The following is a 26353-nucleotide window of genomic DNA, read 5'->3' as shown; positions in this document are numbered from 1 at the left end:
ATCAGGGTTACCATTAATCTATGGAGCCTATTAATTCCAATCCGTATTAGTATTTTTTAATTAGAAAAGAGGGGAAATGATTCATCAACAGTAATTTACTTGAAAAAAAACTCACATCAGGACCAGTTTGTGGGTCTGTGCAAAGTAGTTTAATGACAAACTCATATTTTACCACATTAACCAAATAATTAGGTTATACCTCGTCAGTCATCATATGTTGCTCCACTTTCCTGCCTGCAGTTCACTCGACACATAAAGGGATTTTGCGAGTATTTGGTGGTTAAACAGTACATGCAGTGACTCTCTGCCATAGCTTTTGCTTTAGTGAATTGACGCCCCTGTCCTGCCGGAGCAGAAATGTGACAGCGCCCGTGATTGGAGGAAAGTTTTCAGCTTCAGCCAATCACAGCTCACCGCCGCGTACCGGCTGTACCCACTCGACCAATCAGAGCCGGGAGCGCTGACTAGGAGAGAGAAGAGCTCCGCTACTTTTGACTGTCTCCTCTCACTTTGAACCGGTGTCAACAAACAACAACAACAATATTTTCGTCCTGGCTACACCGCCGTGGCAACTACATTTCCAAAACCCCCAAATACTAGCGGATAAAAGTGGTGAAAACGAGAAACTGACTATTTTTTAACCAACAATCCCCTTTTTCTTCTTTTGTTGTCGTCAGAATTGACTCCTCAGAGGGCTGTGGTAGTCCCGGGACACTGCCTGGTTTTAGCCCGGGTGCGGCTAACCCTAACCGAGCCTAACCTTCCAGGAAGCTTTTCACGGCGGCAAAGCGGTTTCAACGACGTCTTAACTCCGTGTTGGAGCAGCAGCCTCTCCGTTAGGAGGAGGTATCTGTACTCACTGGGCTGGTGGAGGTATGACTGCGTTGGCGGGGTCAATACCCAGGATGATGCGACCCACGCTGGCTCAGAACTACCCCCGCAGTGGCTTCCCACTGGAAGGTAAAGCATCACATTGCCAAGCGGACGGGTTACTGCCCTGGATGTTGATAGATAGATATCTGTGTTTCAGTGAAAGTCGGTCAAAAGTCACTGTTCACTCTCTTTTCAATAGGCTGCCCTCCTCTTCTTCACTCTCCACACAGTTGTAGGAGTTTAAAGCTTAAATGACATTTCACTTGTTAAGAAGCTGAACTGAATATATTTTGCCGTGTATTCATTATTTTTATTGCTACTTTTGTAACTTATTTTACTCTTTACTTCCCACAGTGTTTGGTATAACTTTAGCATCTTTTGGCAAACTTTTTGCAGGCTATATTCAATTATAGTTTATTCAATGTTTGTTTTATATTTTAATAAATATTGCCATTGTTTCAGTTTACATTTATAGCTGCAAAGTAGGCTGTGGCTTACAATTTTATTATATTATATTGCTATTTTGGAGAGGTTAAAGAGAACTTATTTCTATCTATAATATCTTGTCATTGGTGTATTGAGTTTTATTTGGAGTCAGTTAAAACTGAACTTTTCCTCGTGGTCTAGTTTTACAGCATGCACAGGCTCTGCTTGGTGACAAGTTCTTCTCGTATTTTGATTAAATGTAGTGTCTACTCCGTTGGGTCAAGGCCGAGTGAACCAGCTCGGAGGAGTTTTCATAAATGGCAGACCTTTGCCCAACCACATCCGACATAAGATCGTGGAGATGGCCCACCACGGCATCAGGCCGTGCGTCATCTCTCGACAGCTCCGGGTCTCACACGGCTGCGTGTCCAAAATCCTGTGCCGGTACCAGGAGACGGGTTCCATCAGACCCGGGGCCATCGGTGGCAGCAAACCCAAGGTAGGGACCAAAAGCTCCTGCAGGGATAAAAAGATTTATAAAACTTTTTTATACAAAAGTTTACACTCATGCATGCTAGAAGATACCAAATCTTACCTGTTGATTTTTGAAGTCATAATAGGCAATGCATTGTGTCCCAAGGGCCACAACAAAGTAAATAAACACTGCGACTCTTTTGACCTTTGAAGCAGGGAACGACGCCGGACGTAGAGAAGAGAATAGAAGAATACAAGCGGGAAAACCCGGGTATGTTTAGCTGGGAGATTCGGGATAAATTACTGAAGGATGGGATATGTGACCGCAACAACGTTCCTTCAGGTAAAAAAGGGCAGAAATGAAAGTTTTCACATGTATTACAATTACATTATTATTATTATTATTATTATTATTATTATTATTATTATTATTATTATTATTATTATTATTATTATTATTATTATTATTCATGGTAATAATAATTCACCATAATATTCTATAAACTTTAACCTCGACTACAACAGATTATCATAGATGACAATGTTTTATTCTAAATAAACAATAAAACACAAAAAATAAGTGAAGTGAAAACAACTTTCCCCCCTTCGTGTTCTCTGTTTTTTTCTTTTTAATTTTTAGAGAATTAGAACATTTTTCAAGGCTTATTTATTTCAGATTATTAGTCTATATTTTGTACCATAATAGTTTCTATCTCTCTATAAAATTATTATTATTATTTTTAAATTGTAAATAATTTCTACTTTGTGAACAAACTTTTGCAGTGAGCTCCATCAGTCGCATCATGCGGAGTAAGTTCGGGGGGAAAGGCGATGAAGAGGAGGATGAGGATGAAATCGAGAAGAAAGAGTTGGAGGACAACGAGCGCAGGGCCAAACACAGCATTGAAGGCATCTTAGGAGACAGATGTGAGTGAACTCTTCTACTTATTGTTGCTGATGTGGAAGTGAAGAGTTGGCTGTTAACTGTCGCTGGGGTTATCTTTGTCATATCAGCGGACACACATATTAGCAGTGGAGTCCTGTTAGATCAGATGTTGTCAGGGACTCTGTTTGTATAAATGATACATGTTGATTTAAGCTGTACTTGGGGAAATATTAGTGGTGAGGTTGAAAACTTTATAGTCTATATTCTCTAATTGGGATAATTTCCACTAAATTAAATTATAGAGACATTTAATTCAATTTTGCAGAGAAACCTCTAAAAAAAAAAAAAAATAAATCAAAAAATAAAACAAAAAAATACCCAAGGGATCTGGAGAAACATCAGGCTCCACACCTGCTACCTGTTGATTGCCTTTGAGCTGGGTGTAAAGAAGAATGGTTTTATTTCGTCGTATAACTAGCTGCTATGTGAAATTTTAGCATGCTGTAAAGTTGTTGGATGGGGGTGGAGAGTGTGTGTCGTCCTTTGTTAGGAATTCTTTATCGACCATATCTCTCCTGCTAATGCTTTTCCCATGAGGCCATACCGTAAATCAAACAGCAGGTGATAGCTCTGTGCGGGAAAGGAGGGAGAGTGTGCGTTTCAGTGTGTGTGTGTGTGTGTGTGTGTGTGTGTGTGAGAGAGAGAGAGAGAGAGAGAGAGAGAGAGAGAGAGAGGGTGTATGTGTGTGTGTGTGTGTGTGTGTGTGTGCTCAGCGGTGTCTTAAAAGCGGATTGGTTGAATAGTCATGTTACAATGGGTCTGCATCTTACACATCTTTAAGAATTGCATGTTTGTTGCATTCTTGTGGATTATATAATAAATTATATAATGCCTGATGCCTTCATAAATTATGAAATATAGTCTAATAATGTCTTGGCCCTGTGTGTTGGTAGGTTATTTGTTTATAGTTTGGTCATTATTTTGTGTAACAAATCCGTTTGTATTAGTCTTTCAAACTTTTGCGTCCACTGTAAAAAGTGACCACCTGTATAAGTCATCCAGGCCTAAGATCATATTTTTCGTAAATGAGTGAAAGTAATTAAACGACTAAGATAAATAAGCTTGTTTTCAAAGCATTTCTGTCATTTTCAGGACTTTTCTAGTAGATAAACAGGCCAGACTAAGTTTTTCACTCGGAGAAAAAAAAGTGAACTTCTCTCATTTAATCGAAACTTGTTTTTTTTTTTCTTTCTTGCTATTGAACAAATTGAACGACGACTATTTTAAAGTTGTGCATTCTGCAGTTTAGGCCCATGCCTACACTTTTTATGAAAACCCTGTCATGTAAAACTCTATAAAGTGATGCAGGCCTGGCCAAGACATGACATTTTTCTTAATTTCGTCTCACAGGCAGTAGCTTAATTAGGGATTTGAAAGTGGTTTGGGGCTAATTACTTTATAACTACACCAGGCCTACTAGCCTGTTTTGAATATCATTAGATCTACATTACTTTTTTATTTTCTTTATTTTTTAACTACGTCATTAACGTAGCAATTTGTCAATTAGTTTGTGATTATTTCCAAATGATTATACAACCTCCATAATGGACACATGTATCCTCTCCTCTAGACGAAACTAAACTGCGCTACTAACATGTTATGTGTAATGTCATCGTTTTCCTCGATGAAATATTTTTTCACCCACCCCAAAGTTAAATGCACTTGCTTGAAACGGTGCACAGGGTGGCTAATTCCAGGGGGAAACAGTGGAAGTAATGATTTCTGGGACAATTTAACCTCAGTCTAACTTTCGAGCTGGCGATGATATTGTTTATAGACTAGCTACATATTTCATATTTCAACACTTACGCATGAGCTAAGCTAATTATTTAATTAGCTATAGGTTAAGGCTATCCATCTACTTTTGGCACGAGAGACTGAATGTCACCCCAAGTTGTTCAAACATGTCCTCCACAGTTTCCACCCCTTCTCTTTCCACTTTGAAAAGTCATTTCAGCAGCGAAATGTCAACATTTAGCCCACCATTTCCCTGTAAGCACTTTTTTCGTCTTTGCGTCGGTAAAATAGGGGAGGAGAGATAAAGGACTCTAGTCTGAGGAGACAAAATGTCCCCCAGATGAGTTGATCAAACATTTGTTCAACGGTTTCCATCTCCTCACAAAGACACGCCTCGCGCGCACAACTGGACGCTCAAGGATGAACTTGGGAGACAAAGGCGCGAGAGTCTATTTGGGGCTCACGCTTGGGCTGCGCGCGGACAAAAGGCCAGCTTGGAAACAGCTTTGGCCGCCGCTAAAGAAGAAGGCGACCTGTTTATAATTCAGTCAGAGAGAAAGAAGGGGAGAGGAGAGCTTCTCCATAGAAAAAAAGCCCGACAAAACACATTTTGAGGCCGCAATGAAGGATGAATTATTCAGGGAGCGCTCCGGCACGGTTTAGAGGCCCGTTCACCGAGAGAAAATGGCCGTTTTCACCTACAAAATGTTTCCTTTTGGGGTCGTCTAAAGAAGCCGACTGCCATTCAGAATGACAATTGAGGCTTCTGAAATCCACTCACGTACAGCCCAAAAGATGCGTGCTCGCCCCCCAAACTAGCGCACACGCTGTGGTACGCAAGCACGCGCACAAGTACGCATTCAACACACTCGATTTAAAATGTGCCATTTTCAAAAGTAGGCTATCGAAATGTGGGATGACTCGCAATTAGGAAATGTTGATAATGGCGCATGCCTCCCGGGCGCGCGAACACATATTTGAGAGGAAGAGAAAGTAAAAAGTCCCAAATTGACTAGTCGGTAAGAAACATTTCACCCAACACGAGCTCTAATTTAGATTCTGTGCTGGGTCATTATAAGATGTGAATGCATACACTTTTTATGGTCAGTAAACTGGATACATTTCTTCCTGTCCTGCTGCATTTGTAATTCCAGCGCTGTAAAAAAAGAAAAAGCAACATTACCCGTTTCATTCTGATGAATGCTGGATAATTGCTGAGTTTGTCATAATATTCAGACGTTAATTGGTCAACAAGACAAAGTGGCCTTCTCGTCTTGAAGGGTGACGGTATTCATACTCAGACGTCTCCAGTCTGTAACTCATGATCTATTATTGATTCTTTGATGAGTCCCGGCCTTGCCCCTTTCGAACATTAATAATGTCTTCTAAATGATGTCGATATTGTGCTATGTCACATTTAATGACGGAGGGAGTGTATTAAAGAGTGTTTTTGGTGAATGGGGACCAATGTTCTCCCCGGAGAGCCCCGGTCTGGCCCGGAGCGCCGCTTCACAATGGGGGCCCCGGCCACCCGTCCTGTGCTGCGCACAACTCCGAAAAACTCACCCTCCTCCTCCTCCTCCTCCTCCTCCACTTGCTCCCCAAATCTCTTCAAGCAGATTAAATCGACTCTTTTATTTCATCTCACTTTCATCTGGAGAGCAACACCGCCCCTCTCCCTCTGTTTCCTACTCTTTCTCTGTTTCTCTCAGCCTGCGGCGCACAGCTCGTTTAATATCGGGGCTCCATCCTCCGTAACGCAGGGCCCAAACAAAGAAAAGTCAGTCCACTTCCATAACGTTTCTAATTATGTCCTTTATTTACCTTTTTGCGGGTTGATTATTCATATATCTTGTTACAGTTTCAAAATGTCATGGTTATAAATATCGCGGCAACTATTCATCAGATTAGTAGCTGAGTCCAAATGAAATATTTTTCATTTGTAAAGTTGGTCACTACACACTCAACACAAGCTATGTCAAATTAATACATCCTATCAGAGAAATAACACCATATCAGACATAAGGCCAAAGATGTGGTGAAAATTACACACTCATGTTTTTTCAGGATAAAACTAACATTTAAAACACACAACAAAGACTTTCAATGATTGCTTACTGTAATAAGGAAATAATATTATAATATGCTAACCAAACTCTTTAGTTCTACTTTTTTATCACCTGTTGGCTCTCTCCAGTGCTGGCTTCAGAACATTAATATTTACAGTTGTGAGAGAGGCACTGCACACACAATTAGAAATGTGGGCCATATAAAAACAGCTTGTTTCTCAGTCACATTGAATATTGAATGATTAAGTAACAAATCAACCATTATCTAATATCTAATATAAATTTAACTTGAAACACATTTTCCCTCTAAATCCCCAAGCAATAAGTAATAAATTCATACTCAGAAATCCCCACCCTTCCTTCATTCTCTGTCAAATATTATGTATTTGGCAGTAAAGTTGACCCTCCAGGCCTGTTGCTGAGCTGCACCAAACTCCCAGCGTCATAGTAATTAACCCTGGAGACAAAGTTAATGATTAAAACAGTCACGGTGGCCCCGCCTCCCTTCCCCCCCCCCCCTCCTCCTCCTCCTGCTTCACATTTTCACAGTGTATCTTTTAGAGTCCATACTTCGTTAGGTGAAATTAGCCAGATAATACAGAGGAGCCTTGTTGAGGGCTGATACATTTCCATTTAGGCCAGCCGTGTGTGTGTGTGCGCACACACACACACATACACACACAACCACATGCATACACACACACATTCCACTCTGCAATGCAAACAGTCAAAGGGATAACTTTATTTGGTGAAAGGGGATCCTGGAAAGGGCTAATTGAATAAACCCGGGATCTTTGAAAAAACCCCTACCATGGTGAGCGCAGTCATCATGTCATAATTAGGTTTATTGAGGCGCATTCCTTCAATCTGCCTCCATTCTCCCGGGCTCATTGTATCCAGGGCCCAGGCCAATGGCCGGGGGACAAAAGGGAACCGTGAGCAGACAATACATGAAAGAGCCATAAAGATTTAGCTGGCTTTGTCACAGAAACGGAGCAGGACTTTGTTTGTGTAAATAATGCGAGTGAATGAAGAACTTGGATTTCTCTGCCACTCGGGGTGAAGGATGGCGTGCTGCAAATGTAATATGTGGGCACAGACTGGATCAATGCCAGGGCAGAGGAGAGGCGGAAAGCGGGGATTGTGGGAGTGATAGGAAGAAGCGAGGGAGCAGAGGTGGAGGCAGAGAATGAGCCGAGAGCACAGAAGGCACAGTGTGTTTTTGTGTGTGATGATGGTGTTTGCAGAGGCTTTTAAGCATTAGCTGAGACTGACGTACGTTATTTTGTTCCTCAGCTATTCACAGTTATCTGAAGATCAGTGGAACTGTAAGAACTGTGAAGTGTTCACTGATAAACCAATTTTTTTTCCAAGATAAGAATCTGCTAGTGACTCTTCACATATGTTTTCACTTTCACTTACAGCATTTTATTGAATGAAGCACCATTCTGCTATGCTGTGACTTTAGTCCAGAGAAATAAAAAATTGCAGAAGGTGATTCTGGAAATTTTGCACACAGAATGAGCTATTAAACATGATAGCCCCCCCCCCTTCTCTCTTGAATATGTTGCCATGCTGTTTCTGTCTCGTCAAATCTGACAAAGACAGGACCAATAAGGTCTTGGTGGATCTTATAATAGCTATTGGCTATTACTGGCCTGAGCCAAGTGTCTGGTGAAGAGGGCTCTGTCTGTCCGTTGAAAGAATGAATGTGTCACTCAGTGAGTCCCTGGGCACGAGGGCAAAGGGGGGCACGAGGGCCAAGTGGCGAGCACCAAATCACTCTCCTCTACCCTGGGGCTCTCTCTGTCTCTCTGTCCCTCTCTCCTCATCCCGCACTCCTCCCGCTCTCGTGAGTTTTTTCTAATAAGCCCATGCATGATGACTATCCAAGCATGAAAACATAGTTATCTGCAAATGAATGGCTGCTCTATGCTTCATTAAAGCCTCTTTTTCCTTTCACACTCTTATTGTGACCCTCTGATATCAATTCAAAGGGCAATTAATGAATGCACACCAACTTTGAAGTCAGGCTGATTTTTGGGAGGGATGGGGGGCTTGTGCTTGTGTGTGTATGTGCTTGTGTGTGTGTGTGTGTGGAACTGGGAGGGGGGCAGGGGGTATTTGGGGTATTCCCCCTTCAAGACCCGCTCTAGCGCCCCAGCCTTCACCCGTGATGGACTAGCCACATTGAGCTGAGAGTGAGCGAGCCCCAAAGACGGTTTGAAGGGAGTGAAAGAGTGAAAAGGCCCAGCGAAGGTCAAGTAGAATGGCTTGCCTTAGAATAAGGCCCCTCTTTATCTGCTGCAAGTATGCACTATAGGCACAACAGCTGGGGGGGAAAGGGGGAGAGAGGTTGTTTTTTAATGTGCATGTGTGTGTTTGTGTGTGTTTCTGAGAAAGTAAGGAAGAATGTGAGTGCATGTGTGTTTTCCTCTGTGCATGGCTTTCATGCATCTGTCTGCGTGTTTGCGAGTGTGGCTGTCGTTTAATGTGTGTGTATGTGCATGCGTGAGTATTGGCCTGCGCGGGGGTTAGGGCTGAGTGTCAAAGTTTGCAGAGGCCAGCCAGAGGCCAGTAAATGCAGCATCTATGCTGCTGATGGGGGACAGGCGGCTGTCAATCAACTGAGCGATGAAGCCTGACTTTCATTTGTTAACTAATTAGCTCAGAAGCTTTTGTGATGCATCAGGAAAGAGGCTTAAAATGTGTGTTTATGCTGTAGCCGTGTCATGTGGGAATATCTTTTGTAATATAGAGGCGAGGTTTTTATCATAGACTTTTGTTTTGACACTCGATCACATCGATCTCGGAGCTTTACAGTGTAAGCTAATGAAGGGTCTGATGAAAATAATACATTTTGTTCAGGATTTTTTGAATGAATGAATGCAGCACTCTGTAAAACATGATTACAGGTATTCCCTTGTTCAAATAGGTCTGCACCGCCAAACCATGAGTTCCTTAGTGATATTTACCATCTGAAAGTTGAGTTGGGTGAAGTATTTTCAAGTAGGAAACTCAGGTCTGCCCTTACCCATATATCACATGAATGCAGCATTATACAGTATTCCACCACATGTCTAACTAAATCTGCTTATATTTACAGATTTCGGTAGAAATTCATATAAAATTGCAGTGGATCCAATCCCTTACTTTTCAAAAGGCAGACACTGTTTAAGAATGATGTTGATTTAAAGGGGACAGTACTTCATGTCCAACATTATGTTGTGCTTTTGTGCCGTACAGAATGATTTTCTCTAACATTCAATATTAATGACTGCCATAGTTACTGAGGGCAGTCCGACAGCAGGGAGAAGAGAGAGACGAAAACTGTCAAACATCCGTCTTGTCACCTAGAAAACTAAGAATGACAGTTAATGTGCACACAGCTCACTTTGTTGGATCTCTACATGTTCCCCACTGACTTGAGTTGTGAGTCATTTTCAGAGTTAAAAGACAGAGAAGAAGTGCAGGGTCACAGGGCAGCGGAGGGTCACTCTCCCCCAGCGCTACACAGGAAACAGGGTTAGAAACACATTTAGCTACAAATGACAGGTAACCATTTCCTCATAACCCCCGACATCCCCTTCAACTCCCGTGATTCCTCCTTTAAACCCCCTGTCATGTCATTTTTTTTTTTTGCAGCGTAACAAGGCTGTGATCGATGACAGTTTGCTCTTGTAGGTCCACACACTTCGTTTTTGGTATTTTCACACACACACACACACACACACACACACACGCAGTTCTGGCACACTCTCATTTACAGGGCAGCTGTGAAGATTGAAACTCCTCCTTAGCAAGTCAAGTGAGTTCACCCTCCACCCCCCTCTCCCCCCCCCCCCCCACCCCTGACACATACAAAAATCCACTGGCACACACACACACACACACCATCTTTTTCTTAACCCACCAGAAAGAGTCGCAGATGGGTCCATAAGCTGTCAGTAAAGCCATTATCCGGCCCAGCATCTGCCTGCCTTGACTTCTATATACTGTTTAATGCAGTCGGCCAGTCACTTAGTCCCCCAGCTCCTGAATAGGAGCAGCATGGTCGGCCCGCCCAAATAAATGCTGCGTTTGTCTCCTCTGCCTTTTGTTTTGTGTTTTTTGAGAGGAGTAGGTGGAGAGAAGGGGGGGTGGGCAACGTGTCACAGCCTCAATTTACCCTCACTATTAACCAAAGCCCCAGAAGAGTTACTGGGATGTGCGAAGAGGGGTGCAAACAGCCCACATATGGTCAGTCAATTCCCCCAAGTCCCAAAATCCAAGTTGGACACATCCCCTTTTGCTCCCTCTCTCTCTGTCTCTCACGCACACATGCATACATACTCAAAGCGTACTGTCTCATGTCTCGGTGGACATATTTAAGCCTTTGTGTCCCCATTCGACTGCCCCCCCCCCCCCCTTAAAAAAAAATCAGCTGAATGCCGAAGTCTTTCCAACAGTCTGTTTCAGCTAAATCCTCTATTCTCCTCCTCCTTCTCCTCCTTGTTTTTCTCCTCTCTAGGATGGCGTTGCGTGGCGGGAGCCATTTTGGGGTTTCTTGGCTCAGGAGAGGTTGTTTTGGCTTGGAGTCCCATGCACTGTGTGCATCTCAGGGCTTCAGTTTGGTTAAATTAAACAGCTTTCTTTTCTCCTCTAACCCCTTCCACCCACCCCCTCCAACTGCTTCTCTCTTATTTTGCGGCTTAATGCTCCTCGGCTCCCGGGCGATCTTGCCGAGGCTGCTTTTCCAGGCCTTCTCCGCTCAGATAATTTTACCCTTTTAAGGCTCATATTTTCTCATATTTCGATGAACCGACAAGAGCCAGTACCACGTCTGCAACCCCCCCACTCCTTTAAGCTGAGGTAGAGCAAAAGTATACAGAGAGAAGTCAAGTGTTTACAGGGGCTATAAATACAGCATTTTAAGATATAGCATATGTATACAGGCAGGGAGCGATATGAGGGTTAGAGTGGATAATTTGATTGGCCAAGGCTATTTGACGGTGCCAAATCGATGTGATCAGATCTTGAGGATAGCGAGGCGATGACGGCAAATGGGGCACTCTGAAACCACAGGTTTACAAGGTTGGATAAGATCCGGGAAGCAGGGGAAAGGTTTCACCCACTTCTCCACATGTACTCTTCCCTCTCTCTTCCTCTTTGTCTCGGTAAGAGAGGTAATATATGACCTGATGCTGGTTTGGCATTATATTTAATTGTTACGAAGATCATGTTGGAAAGTATTGTGTGCCTGTGCTTGAACACTCTTATTGTTAACGGACGCCAAAGTAGGGACGCCTCAGGGCTGACAAGCTCGATTAATGTAGCCTTAAAATGCATGTAGGATCAGGGGAAGCCCAGCGCTGTGTACATGCATGTGGAAGGTCATGTGCTTGGAGTACTGCAGGCTTTCTCTCTCTCTCTCTCTCTCTCTCTCTGTGTGTGTGTGTGTGTGTGTGTATGGGTGAGCTACTGAGCCAAGCTGCGGGGAGTAGCGAGCTTCAGGGGTGATTGGGTGGCTGCCCTCTGTCTTGGCACAACTTTACCAACCAAAACTCTCTCTCTCTCTGGCCCATGTGTCACCCCATGAATCTTCATCACCTGCCACTTTAATTTACATGACATTATATTTTAGACCTGGAATGTGGTTGATGCTTTGAGTGGACATGAGTGCAATGGAATTAACTTTAAATCACTGAAAAAAGTTGAAAACATAAAATAAGGAGAACAAAGTTCAGAGATGTAATTAAAGAGAACAAGCTTGTGCTCTTTAAGTTCTTGTTTTACTGCAAACCAAACTGCAGTGTCCTCTAACACAGAAACAAATACAGCAAGTATTTTACGTTATGTTTTTATTACAAATTTCAGCAGTTGTGAAAATGTATAATTTCTTATCTGGTGAAAGAAATTTAGGATGTCGGAAAAACTGGGACCCAACAGCAAAAGTAACTGCATTTAATAGAGAGCAACCATGAGAGGCACTCACTTGTAGGGAGCTTATATGCAACGTGTCTTACGCAGAAGGCTCATCACTTTTAGTCTTTTATTTTTTTTATTTTTTTTTGCTGGATTAGCCACATTTTATAAAAGCATGAGATCAGTTTTAATTGATTTTCACACAGATTATATGTCCACACGCGCCCAAAAGTTGTTTTCAATTGCAAGACACCACAGCACAGTAAGAAATACCCTCTTTCTGATGGGAACATCATTTAAAAAATACAAAAAATAAGCTATGAGGTGCACAGGGATTTTTATCTGTTTTTTTTTTTTTTAACATTTTCAATAAAATTGCTATATTTTGCTAGACCAGGCACACTCATTTAATGTTTGGTTTCTCACTTACTTTTTGAGAATATTATTTTAAGAATGATTGGTATAGTTTATTTCATATGGCTGTACATGAGCTGAAAAGAAATAAAAGATGAACTAAGCATAGAGACTGAGGGGATTTGAATCTTTTAGAGGAGGTAAAGAGAGAAGACGGGGGAACTCATTGGGAGGGACGTACTTCCTTTCTCCTCAACTAGTGTCCATGCACAAATCATGGATGTACTATGCTTCTACCAACAACAAAAACAACAACAAAAACCAACACAGATGCCCAGAAAGACTATCCCCACGGGTACATTTACATCGGCAACAACAGCCCCCGTTGCCCCTCTCCACTGCCCTTCTCACCCCCTCAGGTGCTCTTACAGTTCCCTCTGGAGGAAGGGTTTTTTTGTAGGGGGGAAGGAGTAGAATGCCCCTGGCTGTGCCCCCATCTCCCCCACCTCCCCACTAGCCCTCTGCGGAGCCTCTTTATGCCCCCCCCCCAGGCCCACCCCCCCCCCCTCCTCCTCCAGCTCCCCCGTGGGGCAGGTGACAGCCCTCTACTGTGAAGGGCCGAGGGAGCCATGACGGATTCCACAGATGGAGCGTGGAAATCGCCGGCAAAGACCTCAGCTCTCTGCAGCAACAAAGAGCCCGAGAGTCAGAGAGAGAAATATGGGTGGAAAAGAGAAAGATGGGGAGAAGGGAGACAAAGAGAGGCTGCGAGAGAGAGAGAGAGGGGGTGAGAAGGAGGGAGAAAGAGAGAGAGAAGAGGGAGGAGTAGGTGGTGCTTGTTTAAGGAGGGTAGCGTGCTGAAGAAGTGCAAAAAGTGAGTTTGTTGGGCAAATTATGAGTTTGCTATAGTTTGAATTGAAAATGTGCAAGTCTGGAGTTGTCTCACAACTTTTTAAAACATGCAGGAAGCCATTTTTTTTACCACCTAAGCAAAAATATGTTTTATTTGTCAGCTGTAATTTGTTCGGCGCAATGCATTTTCTCTCTTAGTATCATTATGTTGCAGTGACGGTGCTTCCCCACAGACACCATTATCATTTTTTCCCATCGTCTTATCTTGTTGTATCTTAACATCAAGTGATGTAGCTATCCAACGAAGCGAGTGAAACAAATGAGTCCTCTATAACGGATCTGATTCAGGATAGTATCAGGACTACAATCTTGAGACTTTAGAGGTGCCACTCTGTCGCTTCTTTTGAAAAGTTCTCAAAACCCCGGTAGCAGTCATAACCGATAGGTAATTCCAAAGTGATTAAGGATTTTCCCGGCCGCCTCAGCTTTCCCAGGGCCCAAATCCCTGTGAAATGCTGAGGAACGTGCATGCTGCTAAAGTCGGGGGAAGCGAAAAAGCATTCCTAGCGGCCCTCCTCCAGGAACTGGAGGGGGAGGCTACAAAAGGCCTCATCTCTTGTTTTTCAGCCATCCTGTCCAAAACTCCAAAGCCCCACACTCCACACCCCAAATTCCTTCCCCACCACCTAAAACACAAACCATAGAACCACACCAGCCATATAAAATGTCGGTGTGTTTGTTTGGTTGGCAGCAACCTGCTAACTGGAAAGCTTTTGTTACCGTGACGAAGAACTAGTTGTAAAAAATTCCAAAACAGTGAAATTTTGCCCGCACAGTGGTCATTTTGAATTTCCTCTTCTTTTCTACGCATCAGTCTAAGAAGGTGAACATCCTGTTCATTAGTATGGTAGTATATTGTATATTAGTATATTAGTGTGCCATAAGTGATAAAATGCTGAACAAGTAGGTTGATAAAGAGCTAGCAATCTATGTGTGCAAAACTGCAAGATATTCAGCAGAGGCCTAAGGCAATGTCTCCATTTCTCTCGCTCCCCCTTTGAAAATATTTTACTTATTGCCTCCCTCATGCTTGAATGTTTCTTTACCAATTTGCTCCTAATGCATGTTAAGTTGACTCCCACTGCTATTGGTGTTGCGAGGAGAAAATCGCCGAAGGGGGAGAGAGGATCAGTTTCACATGAGGGGCCCTGAGCTATTTGGATTCTCTTGTATTTTATTGTTGCTTCTGAGGGGGAACTAATACAGTGTTGCACACAAAACTTCCCCTGTGCTGAGGGGGAATTAATTAAGTGTAACACAAAAAGTGGGCGCTTTGGCCTTGGTGAACTTAGAAGGGAGCCAATGGATTGTTTGAAGTTGCTGAGTTAAAAACCAAGCTGCTGGCTTATAGAACATAGTTCACAATAGTATTAATACTGATCTGAGACAGAGATGAAAAGTAGACACACAAAAGCTGTCAGGAGCGATAATATCGCTGCAGCTCAGTCAGGCTGAAGATCACATTCGATGAGTCAAAAATAGTCACATGTTATGTATTTCTTGTATTTAGGATATTTAGTCATTTGATGCTGAAAAGGTGAGTCATTATGAGTCAATATCATTATAAATTTGGGTATTGGACTGACAAAAATAAACAATTTGAAAACATTACCTGGGGCCCATTTTCCACAATTTTCTAAAGTTGTAATGATGACTCATTAGATATAATAAATAATCAATGATTAAAATAATCATTAATTGCAGCCCCACATTCCATATCAATGACGGTGAAGTTTGAATGATGTTTTAATTAACCTTTTGCATGTGTCATGAGGGGAAGGAGCAGAAGCAGCAACATCAAAACTTGACTTCATATATGAAGATAAGACTTGTCTTCAACAGCTAGATGTTTGTTTTAGTTCAGCTATTAAATTAGTACTAACTTATTTTTTATGACATGGTTTTACACTTAAAATTGATGTAAGACTGAACTTGGTGTTCTCGTTTTAGACTGTGGACTGAAACTAAAATGTGTCTGAAGACTTGATACCGACTTGAGACTTGATCACACTATGATATCTGATTATCACCTGCATCACTGCCACAGAAACGGTCTAAACTTTGAGTTCATACTTGAACTTGTGAAGAGATAGAGAGAAAAAGAAAGTTCTTTTAGATAAGTAGACCAGCATTCACGTGACTGAACAGACAGTTTGTTCTTCATCCAGCTAACTGGGCGCTTGGGCACACACACACACACACACACACACACTCACACACACACACACACACACACACACACACACACACACACACACACACACACATGCATAAAGAATGGCCCCTGGATCCAAATTAGCCTTTTGTGTGGCTTTTAGTCCACCAGTCCCCCTGTGGTGCCCTGGGAATCTTGTCCAGTGGGATTATTCGGCTTGGAATATTCCTTCTGAATGGAGGTCTGTTTGGCCACAAGACCGGGAGGAAGACCATCGCCTGATGGTGTGTTTGTGTGTGGGAGTGTGTTAAGAAAAGGAAAAAAAAGCAGTTCTCTATATGTGGTTTAAGTTGATGACACAGCTACCACCAATCACAAAAATGGTCACCTTAAACTGCTGAAGATATAAACTGCTGAATAAAACTGTGTGTGTGTGTGTGTGTGTGTGTGTGTGTGTGTGTGTGTGTGTGTGAATGTGTGTATGTAGGGTGATCAGGAAGAAAGTTTCATCATATCAAGTGATTAAACATCCCATATTAGTGATCCTGACAGTTTTCTTCTTTTTCTCTCTTCTTCTTTGAACAGCGAGTCACTCAGACGAGGGTTCGGATGTGGAGTCGGAGCCTGATCTGCCGCTGAAAAGGAAACAGCGGCGCAGTCGGACCACCTTCACAGCAGAGCAGCTGGAAGAGCTGGAGAGGGCCTTCGAGAGAACCCACTACCCTGACATCTACACCAGGGAGGAGCTCGCCCAGAGGGCCAAACTCACCGAGGCCAGGGTGCAGGTACGAGAGGGCACATGCATACAGTATATACGCCAGTGTCAGTATCTACAGAATGTCAGCTTTTCAGGAACTGAAGAGAGATAAAAACGGAGTTCAGCTTGTTAAATACAGGAAATTCATATGATGGATATTTGAAAAGTTTTTATAGGCCTAAGGGTTGTAAATTTTACCACATAACCATGACATCCTTTAACAGAAGACAAAACATCAAAATGTTTACAAGATGGCAGCAATACTCTGCTCTACATATTTGCCCCGACCTGATTTAACACACCAACACACCATTGATGACCTGTCCTTACTGTGAGAACCCCCCCCCCCCCCCACACACACACACACACAAACACACACACACTTTAAGATGTAAATATTGTGCCTTTACACACTGTCTTACCATTTAAAGGCAGCCTGCTGGTTGCTGTTTGCTCCGTACAACAGCATGAACACACATACACACACACACACACACACACACACACACACGCACACACGGACATCTCTCATCCTCTGCTCCCAGGGGCCCAATCCAGACTTTCCTATTTCTGATCTGGACTCCAGTAAATTCTCCTCCACAGGCTCCATATGGGAAGTGTAAGCAAACCCAGCATGAGCTCTGTCCATATGGACTCACTCACAAACCCCAACCATGACACACACATCACACACACGCATGCACACACATGCACACACACACACACACACATACACACACATGCAGGTACACACACACACACACGCGCACATGCACGCACACATCTTTCTCTCATATTGTCTCTCACCTTCCTTTTCATTTTCAAACTCTGATAGAACTGTGAGAAAAGTAATTTTTCAGCCAATCCGACTGTGTGAAATGTAATTTCTTAGTTGCTATTAATAGCTACAGTTTACTTAATAAAGAGTGTTTAACTCTAAAAAGGCTGCTAGTATAATAGATGGACTGTGAGAGATTTGCATGACGTGCACATGTCATGCACATATAGCACATATACATCATTGCCTTCTTCTATAGGTATGGTTCAGCAACAGGCGGGCAAGGTGGAGGAAGCAAGCAGGAGCCAATCAACTGATGGCATTTAATCACCTGATCCCAGGGGGTTTCCCACCCTCAGCCATGTCCAGCATCCCACCCTACCAGCTCTCTGACAGCGCCTACCCCCCCTCATCAATAGCACAAGGTAGGAACTCATATAATTAAACCAGTGGTTGATGGTTCAGTGCTTAGAATTAATGATTAATGGTTAATTACCCTTTAGGCTTTCAATGGGAAATGAAAGAAAGCTTTGTTCTAATGACAAAGCATTTTTCATTTTATCTAGTTGGTTTTCAAAAATATACCAAAACCCATTCGTGGTTGAAACAATTTGTGGAGACATGCAACCATTAATGTGAGGTTAAAAAATTGAATCACTAAAATTGGCGTTACAGAATTTTTGATGATGACTGTCAGTTTGTAGTTTGATGCTTTAGTCTCTGTTAACCATGTTAAAATAGTATGAGTGTGCAGGTCATGGAGGGAAGATCTAAGTTAATGTCCTTGCCGTAAATAATAAGCATTTTTTTGATTTGCATGTTCTGAAGGTCTTTGTGAAATAAATAATTGTATATTGACCTACATATCTTTGGACAGAAGTATATCTTTTTTATTTCTAACCATTCTTAATTTGTTCAAACAACAGAATTTTGGATTTGTTTATTTAACTAAAATAGCCTAGCCTATTATTCATTTTTGTATTAAAATATATTTAATTTCTATACATTTTGAACATTTGACATAAAAAAAATCTAGTTTATACTCACTCCAGCAGTTTTACTTCTACTTAAATGAATCACCTCTGCTATGTTGTTTTGTTTTTAATTGCACTTTCAATGATGCCAATAGTAAACACTTTGCAGTTACGTTTTGCAACTTTTGACTAAGAATCTTAAATCTTAACTTTCTCTGTCATGCCTTTGGTAGTCTCAGAGCCCCCCAGCACGGTGCACCGGCCCCAGCCTCTCCCTCCCTCCTCGGGCCACCAGGCCACCAGTGGTGGAGGACAGGGAGACGGAGGGTCGGCCTACTGCCTCGCCTCTGGACGCCACTCCTTCTCAGGATACTCAGACAGCTTTGTGAGCCCCGGTGGACCGGCCAATCCCATGAACCCCGCCATAGGAAACGGACTCTCCCCACAGGTGAGGATATAGCTTAAAATTTGTGTATTTAAGCTCAAAGTCAACCATCAAATGGGGATGAATATATCATATACGCATATGTCACTACAGCAGCAGACTGTGTGAAAAACAAGATATATAATAAGACGTTTAGTAAAATATTTAACTTAAAGATCTTTTTTACATAAAGGGAGCGAAACAAATCTATTAGTGAGACACTTCATTCATTCATCACGGTTTCATCTGTTACAAGAAAATCTGTTTCAATCACGTGATTTGATTTGATAAAAAATGTTGATTCATCCAGAATATTTTAAATTCTCAAACAAATCAGTTTTATCTGAAAACTGATATTTGATTAATTTGTTTTAAGCAAGATACAAACTTAATAAGAGTCAGAAGATTTAACTTAGTGCTTTTTGCTGTGTGCTGATTTGACAGGAGAAAGACTTGTGTGTTTGAAACAGAACACATTTCTGGAGACTAAAATAGTTTTACTTGCATGGATAATACCCATGACGTGCACAGCCACACTGGAGCTGGGCAGAATTAGATTTGAACATGATTTCAAAGAGTTGAACCCGGCTGATATAATCATGATTTATCCTGTCAGACACACAGCTTCACACAAGAAATCATGAGCTTAAAAAAGTCAAACACGCCTTTGTTTTTTATCCTATTCAAGTAATATTTCACCCAGGTGTGGAGTATATAAATGCACAACCTTACTGCTCGCTGATTCAGTGACTCACCTTCTCTGCACCATAAACTGCACGCACCACAATCACACACTTGTTGGCAGGACTAGAGGATAGTTCGCTCACTGCTGGAGAAGAAAAAGTGAGATGACTCCAGAAGGACAGAGGACAATTGAGTGTGTGACAAATGAGAAGTGAAAAGACAATTACAGACAATTATCCAGGCATGAAGTCCCAAGGTCTGTGCACCTACACAGAGGGTACGACAGAGGAGACAGAGGAGTTAGAGACCCTAACAGGCAGAAAATGAGATTTCAGCCTGGTGCAGCCTTACTCCTCAGAGAACAGTCCGCAGCAGTGTGAAGATGGGGCTGAGGAGGAGACACACACATGCTCACAGGTTCACATAATTACAGTGACACACGCACACACACACACTGTAGATAATTGATCAACTCCATGACATTTTGAGGATCAGTTAAGGATTTTGCAACATCTTTTACACAAATATTACATGACATGGTTGAGCAGCATGGCTAAGTCAACTTTTCAACCTTCTGTTTAGATTGAAAGATTGATTACTGCATTTTTTTTATCATTTCAAATACAGCAGGAGTATAGGGAACTGAAGTCATTTTATTCACAGATAAGTTCATAGTACTTTTTTTTACTTTTGGATGTTACATTGCACGGGTATTTGGCAGTAAGAGTGTGTTGTTAGCTGATCCCTTCCTCTGAAAATACTATTTGCAGACTCTCATACATGCTGTCAAACACAGAGCTACGCTGCTGCATGCATTAATAATATTGTGCATACAGACAGCTAAACACGGCATCATCAAGGTCATGTGTATGTGCATAAACACTGCTACACACTTGACGTTATACTATAGCCTCGAGGGAAGCTTCTTGTGATTGCATTCTTAAAATGTTTGCTTCAACATTCCTCTGCGAGAAAGCAAAGGTTCTAATTTATTTGTATATAGTTCATACGGCGGGGAAGGAATGTCCCGTCTCAGATGTTTTCCCCCATCCCGACATTCTTCTCCGCTAACTCCTGGACGCTCCTGATTTAGGCCGCTGGCAAGGGCAGCACTCCAATATGAAACACCCTGGATGGGCCAGCCAGCAGCCATCTCACGAGGCAGGGAGAGGCTCAGGAGAGAGAGAGAGGGGGATGATGGGTAGAGATAGGTAAAAGATAGAAAAAAAAGCATGAAAGTTAGCAGACTAGAATCTAACAGTTTCAGAAGCGGTGTGTCCCTGCTTCCCGCGGATTGTTTCGCCAGCAGTGTATCCCCGCTCTCTTTCTTTTTCAACCAAACCTTCAAAACGCAGGTTAATTTTTTAGGAAAATGTTACCGGGCATGAGAGGAAACACAACTCCCCTCTCCAAATCAACATGGACTCCTCCATTCACCTCCCCTACTTGGGAAATGATTTAAGTAGGACCATGTGTGTGTGTGGATGTAGAATAATATGTCACTTAGAGGGCCAAGAGGACCCAAAGAGCAGCATACCTGCTTCTTATTAGGACAACTGGAGGAGCCTTGAGGCCTTTGCTCTGTTGAGAGGGAGGTGGGATATGATACATTTAAAGGTAGCAGGTTCAGTTAGAGTTACTTTCATAAGTGATAAAGCCAGCCTCAATTCCTTATTAACGGGTTACCGAGCACTTTGATGATGGACAGGTAAATTCAGCGAGCGTACGAGGGGGTTGGTGGTATCGGGTCTGTTTTGAAACCAGTTGAAACACTTCGCCCTGCGGCTCTTTTCCGTCCTTTGCTGGCCAAGGAATATTCCCCCAAATTCGATTATCTGGTCGCTAATAAAGACCAGGTCAAGAGCTAACGCATTTCTCAAACTGCAAATCTATTCCGAGGCTGAACAGAGCTGAGCTCACAGAGACCTTTCTTTTGCGTTATCTTTGTCAGCATATCTCTCTCGGAGATAAGTTGTTATCTTGTGCCATGGGTTTTTGGAGCAGTGTCAAAAAGGAATTTTGGAATAAGTGGAGCCGTGGATCTGAGACAAATTACTTAATTCTTCCTTTCTGGTGCTATCTCTGTCTGGGACGGGCTTGCTGGGAGCCTTTTGATGTCCGCGACAGGGGGATTTCCTTAGTGTGTCTGAGTGTGTGTGTCTGTCTCTGTGTCTTTGTTGATACATATAACACACACTCCTTTGCTTGTACGCTAAAAGTGAGAGATATTCAAAGTATTATGGGGCCTTGTTAGAAACTAAAAAGACAACTGAAAACATGTTCTCCACATATGATGCGCTGCCCCTCTGGTCCTTTCTGTAACAAATATGTCCCCTTTTTTCTGGATGTAACTGCACTGCAGTTGTATTATTTTTACGATAACAACCATTCCATGTTTTATGCATTTGTATCTACCTATAAGAATACAAAATCAATCCCAAAACTCATCACACTTTAAGTTCCCTCTCTTTGTTTCCATCTTTCCTCCAATCAGGTGATGGGTCTGCTGAACCCGGGTGGCGTGCCACATCAGCCACAAAGCGACTACGCCATCTCCCCTCTGACGGGCGGTCTCGAGCCCCCTGCTGGCATGGCTGCCAGCTGCAGCCAGCGCATGGATCACATCAAGGGTCTGGAGGGTCTGACCAGCGTTCCCTCCATGTCAGCTCTGCCTTCCCTGCCCAGCTCCCAGTCCTACTGTCCCCCCTCCTACAGCTCACCGGGCTACACAGTCGACCACGTGGCGTCCTACCAGTACGGCCAGTACGGACAAAGTAAGGTCAATAGACTTCATCTTTTTATTCTCTCCTTTCATTACTACACTCAATACCCAGAGTAAGCATGTGATTGTTATGGCATAGTTTGAAATGCAAAGAAATGCAAAATTATTATCGTTATTATCTTTGCCTGCACATTTTCACTCTCATAGAACAATTAGCAAGAGCTTTACAGAGAAGTAAGCAAAAACAAATGCAGATAATCAAACACCAGCATAAAAGGAGTGAAAATAATGAGTTTTTAAGTTTAAACTAAACTTAAAAATCTGCATACATTAAAGTAAGCCTATACAAATTTATGTTTTTATAAAATACTTTTTTTTTTTAAAAAGATGCTACAAAATACATCCATATTCTATATTTTAAGACATCTGAAAGCAAAGCCTGATATTTGACTTTTGGCCACCACTGTGACTCTGTCCTCACTGTGTGAGTGCAATTGTATTGTATTAATCTTTAGTGGATATTGACATGCTTTTAAGAATGTAGGCAGGATTTTTAACAGTTGGTGTCCTGCTCCCAGCATGAAACTCAACTACATATTGATTATGGGAGGCTGGTGAGTGTCCTGTACAGATAAAGTGGGCTTTTTTTTCCCCAAGTAATTGCCATCTGACCATTTTTGAAAAACAACACTGTTGTTGTTGCAGCTTGATTCAGCGATGAATAGCATGATCTGTAATGATGTTAATGATGTAGCAAAGCATTACAGTAGTTGTAAAAGACATGCTTGTGTAACTTGTATAGTCAACTGCAGCATGCGTGTGTGTACTTGTGACCACACAACACTTGTTTCTTTAAAATCTGATTCAGAAATTGGAAGAACTTTCCATTTCCTAGAGTAAAACACTGACTGGTCTTTTGTTGTTTTGTTTTTTTTTCTCTCAATTCAAATTGAAAATGTCTGAACCAAATCAGGCGATACAGTGTATGATCATCAAGCGTGCTGGTATTCCAGTGGTCGAGTCATACCCTGTAACCACAAATTACTCACAAGCTCTTGAACATGGGGCTGACAACAGACAGGTAGCCGCAGTACTGCTTGTTTAGGCCGCTGACATTTTTCTGGGTCCAAGCATGCAGTCTCAAGTGTTGGGGTTAATTGTGCAGATATGATTCCATCTGTGTGATACTGAGATCTGTGGTCAGGTATATTGTAGAGTCAGCTCCCATCAGGGTAAAGTGTAGCTGCAGTAGTGTGTGATAGCCCTCCTCAGACTGTTTGCCCTCAGAGAATACCTACCTGTCCAGCCATGAGAGGGTCTTTTCACTTTACATTACTGTTAGCTAAAGGGTTACACTCAACTTCAAACAAATCTCCATCTAACTTTGGAAGGCAACGTCGTTTTCCGTCACAGCGTGATTGCAGCGGCCGCCGTTTCCAATTTTGGTCCGCAGGGGGTTGACCAATCAGGTTCATCCACTGACCTTGTGGCAACCTCGAGACAACCGGGCCCTTCAAAGAGCGTGGCAGCGGTCCAATGAGTCTGACTGCATGTAACTCTGCTGGGCGGCAGGTATCAAATGAATATCTAACTTAATATCCGAGAGCAGCAAATGTCTAATGAAATATCTCGGTGAAATATCTCAAAGTGGACAGAATAAAGAATTAGAGCGACACACATGAACCACCTCTAGCATGTGGCACTGTGCATGTACACACACACAGGGACAAAAGGCAGCCACCAGGACAACACATGCGCTCACATACACTACACCTCCACACCGTTACAAGCCGGAGCAGTCCATCTTGATGTGATTAATCAGTGCGACTGGATAGCCGGTGTGCGGTTGGGTTTGGGAGCTGCAGAGGAAAGGTCCTTTCTGGGGGTGGACGGATCCTAATAGCCTCTGGCAGGGCGGCTATTAGAAACAGGTGCTAGGACTGAGGTCAGCTGGGGAAGCAGTGTTGAACAGTGCTGCTCCAGGTTCCAGTGCAGCGTAAGAGACTGTGGATTGATCCATACTGCGGTACATTTTGACTACATGTAGCTTTCACTGGACAGCCTCACGGAAATAACAGTGGTAATCCATGAATTACTTGTTTGTTTTTATTTAGGTAAATGTCTCTGTTGCTAAGCAGACATCGTGTTTGTGCACTTCACTTTGCAGAGGTCACCTGTCGATCAGCGTTCCCAATACTGTAGAGTCTTTCTCTCCGCATTTTCTGTTGTGGAATTTTCTTTACCTGTTTGGCCACGGTGGCTTTCATTAATTACTCAAGATTTCCAGAAACCAGAGACATAATACACACAAATTCCTGAGCCATTTAGAGCAAAGAGCTGTAACAACAATCGGTGACAGAGACCATAACATGCATTTTTTTAATCATTACAATGTTATATTTTTGTCGGGATCAGGGTCATAGCCAGAGAGGACACGCAACCTGGAGGGAGTTACTTTCTACAGTAAAAAAAGAAAAAAAATACATAATGGGTATTTTATTGGATGATTTATATTTTTAGACTAGTACTTTTTTGATTTTACAAATTTAAGGCTAACCAATAAATAAATAAACATTTTGAATTACCCCACTAGAATTTTATTGTTGGCAGTGTGCAGAAGACTTTAAACCAGCATGTTGTAAATTAAAAACTTACCAAAAATCTAATTAAACAGTTAACTGAATGAATAAAATATGACTATAAATCCAAATAAATACTGAGAGACTGTTTTTGGAGTGTGATCAAAATTTGCTGGATGTGGAGGATGGGAATTGAATACATAACCGTTGTATATTCAAAAACTTTGATACTGCATATATCCTACATCATTAATAGGATATAAGTTTGTATTTTTCACTGTAATCTTGCATTTTTCCCTCTGAGAGAGAAACCTTTTGGCTGTATTTGTTAAGGGCGTCCGCATGCTTCTGTTCTCACATCTCCTGACCTTACACCCAAAACTACTGTTAGCACATGCTATGCTAACAATAGCCATATGTTTGCGGAATGGCATGCTAAAGCATATGCCCAAAATTTATTGCAACCATAAATCTCCTTTATCCTCTTTTCACTTTGGTTTTTTAAAATCCCTTTTCACTGGTCATAATTTAACAACTGTCTCATCCTTTTGTTTCACAGGTGCCCTTTCTTATCTGAGGCCTGAAATCACCTGATCAGAAGCTTCAGACTTCACAGAGGGACATTTGTGTGTACAGCGGTGGAAATCATTCATTATCTGGACCAAAATTTGCATTTACCAGGACATTCTCTACTGCAGGACATTTCATTATTCATTCTTGGTGGAGAAATGGACAAATAAAAGAAGGGACCACAAGAAGGAATATCAGACCAAAAACTGTTGATTTACTGTGAACATTGCTGCATCAGTATTGCAGATGAATGGCAGAGATACCAGCGCTTAATTCAGTTGGTTCAGCACACGTGGAGCTCCGACCATCTTCACTTTCCACAGGCCGCGAGCGAATCCAGTGACCAAACACCAACCGTGGACTCTGTCTGTGGGGTCTTTGTTATGACAGCAAACCCAAATCTATCATCACAGACTACCAGCCTATGAGCTGATGCTTGAAGGAACGTGTTTACATATCTTAGGGCCACATGAGTACATATGAAATTACATGTATCGCCAAATTAATCCCTAAATTGTATCTGCTGAAGGGGAAAAGAAAAGGGCTTTGTTGATTTTTTTGGACATGGCATTTATTTGCGATTTCTGCATCCCACACATGGAGAAAAATTCCAGACGCAAAGAAAACAAACGTAAGTGAATGAATCTGTGGGTTTTATTGTACCAGAAACTCTAATGTACACCACAGCTGTTCAGCAGAGAAAGTTCATTCAAACCTCCTCCCCCTCTGTCTCTGCTCGCCTTTCTGTCCTACTCCCTCCGTCTCATTGATGTTTTGGACGGTGAGGCAGGGATCCCTGCCTTTTGTAGTTTTAGAGAGGACTTGGTGGAGGTCAGGGGGTGACTTTAGGGAAAGTGACAGATGAGAGAGCAGTAGAAGAGGGCGGTGGCGGAGAAGTATCTTTAAAGGGGAGGGGATAGGCAAGATCGATCACAGGCTGAAAACCCTTTAAAGATCCTCTCCCAGCGAGAGAAAGCCACCGGGTCACAAGTCATGACCGAGAGACACTTGAGAA

The 26353-nt window shown here is 42.4% G+C and overlaps 1 protein-coding gene across 4 annotated transcripts; it reads left to right on the top strand.

The window, feature by feature from the left end:
• Positions 1–505: 505 nt before the first annotated feature.
• On the top strand, positions 506–25930 carry pax3b (paired box 3b). 4 transcript variants are annotated; one of them, XM_044355195.1, is made up of 9 exons: positions 506–960; positions 1563–1798; positions 1987–2044; positions 2557–2700; positions 16436–16635; positions 17645–17810; positions 18593–18807; positions 21962–22241; positions 25328–25930. In XM_044355195.1, exons 1-9 carry the CDS (start codon positions 876–878, stop codon positions 25360–25362), a joined length of 1419 nt encoding a protein of 472 aa, XP_044211130.1. In that variant the 5' UTR covers positions 506–875; the 3' UTR covers positions 25363–25930. The 4 variants fall into 4 exon arrangements, with proteins under 4 accessions (XP_044211130.1, XP_044211131.1, XP_044211128.1 ...); XM_044355196.1 differs by having other exon boundaries at positions 21962–22246; XM_044355193.1 differs by having other exon boundaries at positions 1987–2116.
• Positions 25931–26353: the final 423 nt, after the last annotated feature.

Source organism: Thunnus albacares, chromosome 6, assembly GCF_914725855.1.
Source record: "Thunnus albacares chromosome 6, fThuAlb1.1, whole genome shotgun sequence".
In the NCBI taxonomy this organism is placed as follows: Eukaryota; Metazoa; Chordata; class Actinopteri; order Scombriformes; family Scombridae; genus Thunnus; species Thunnus albacares.
Note: the sequence above shows the minus strand (reverse complement) of the source record. Positions and strands in the feature narration are given on the sequence as shown.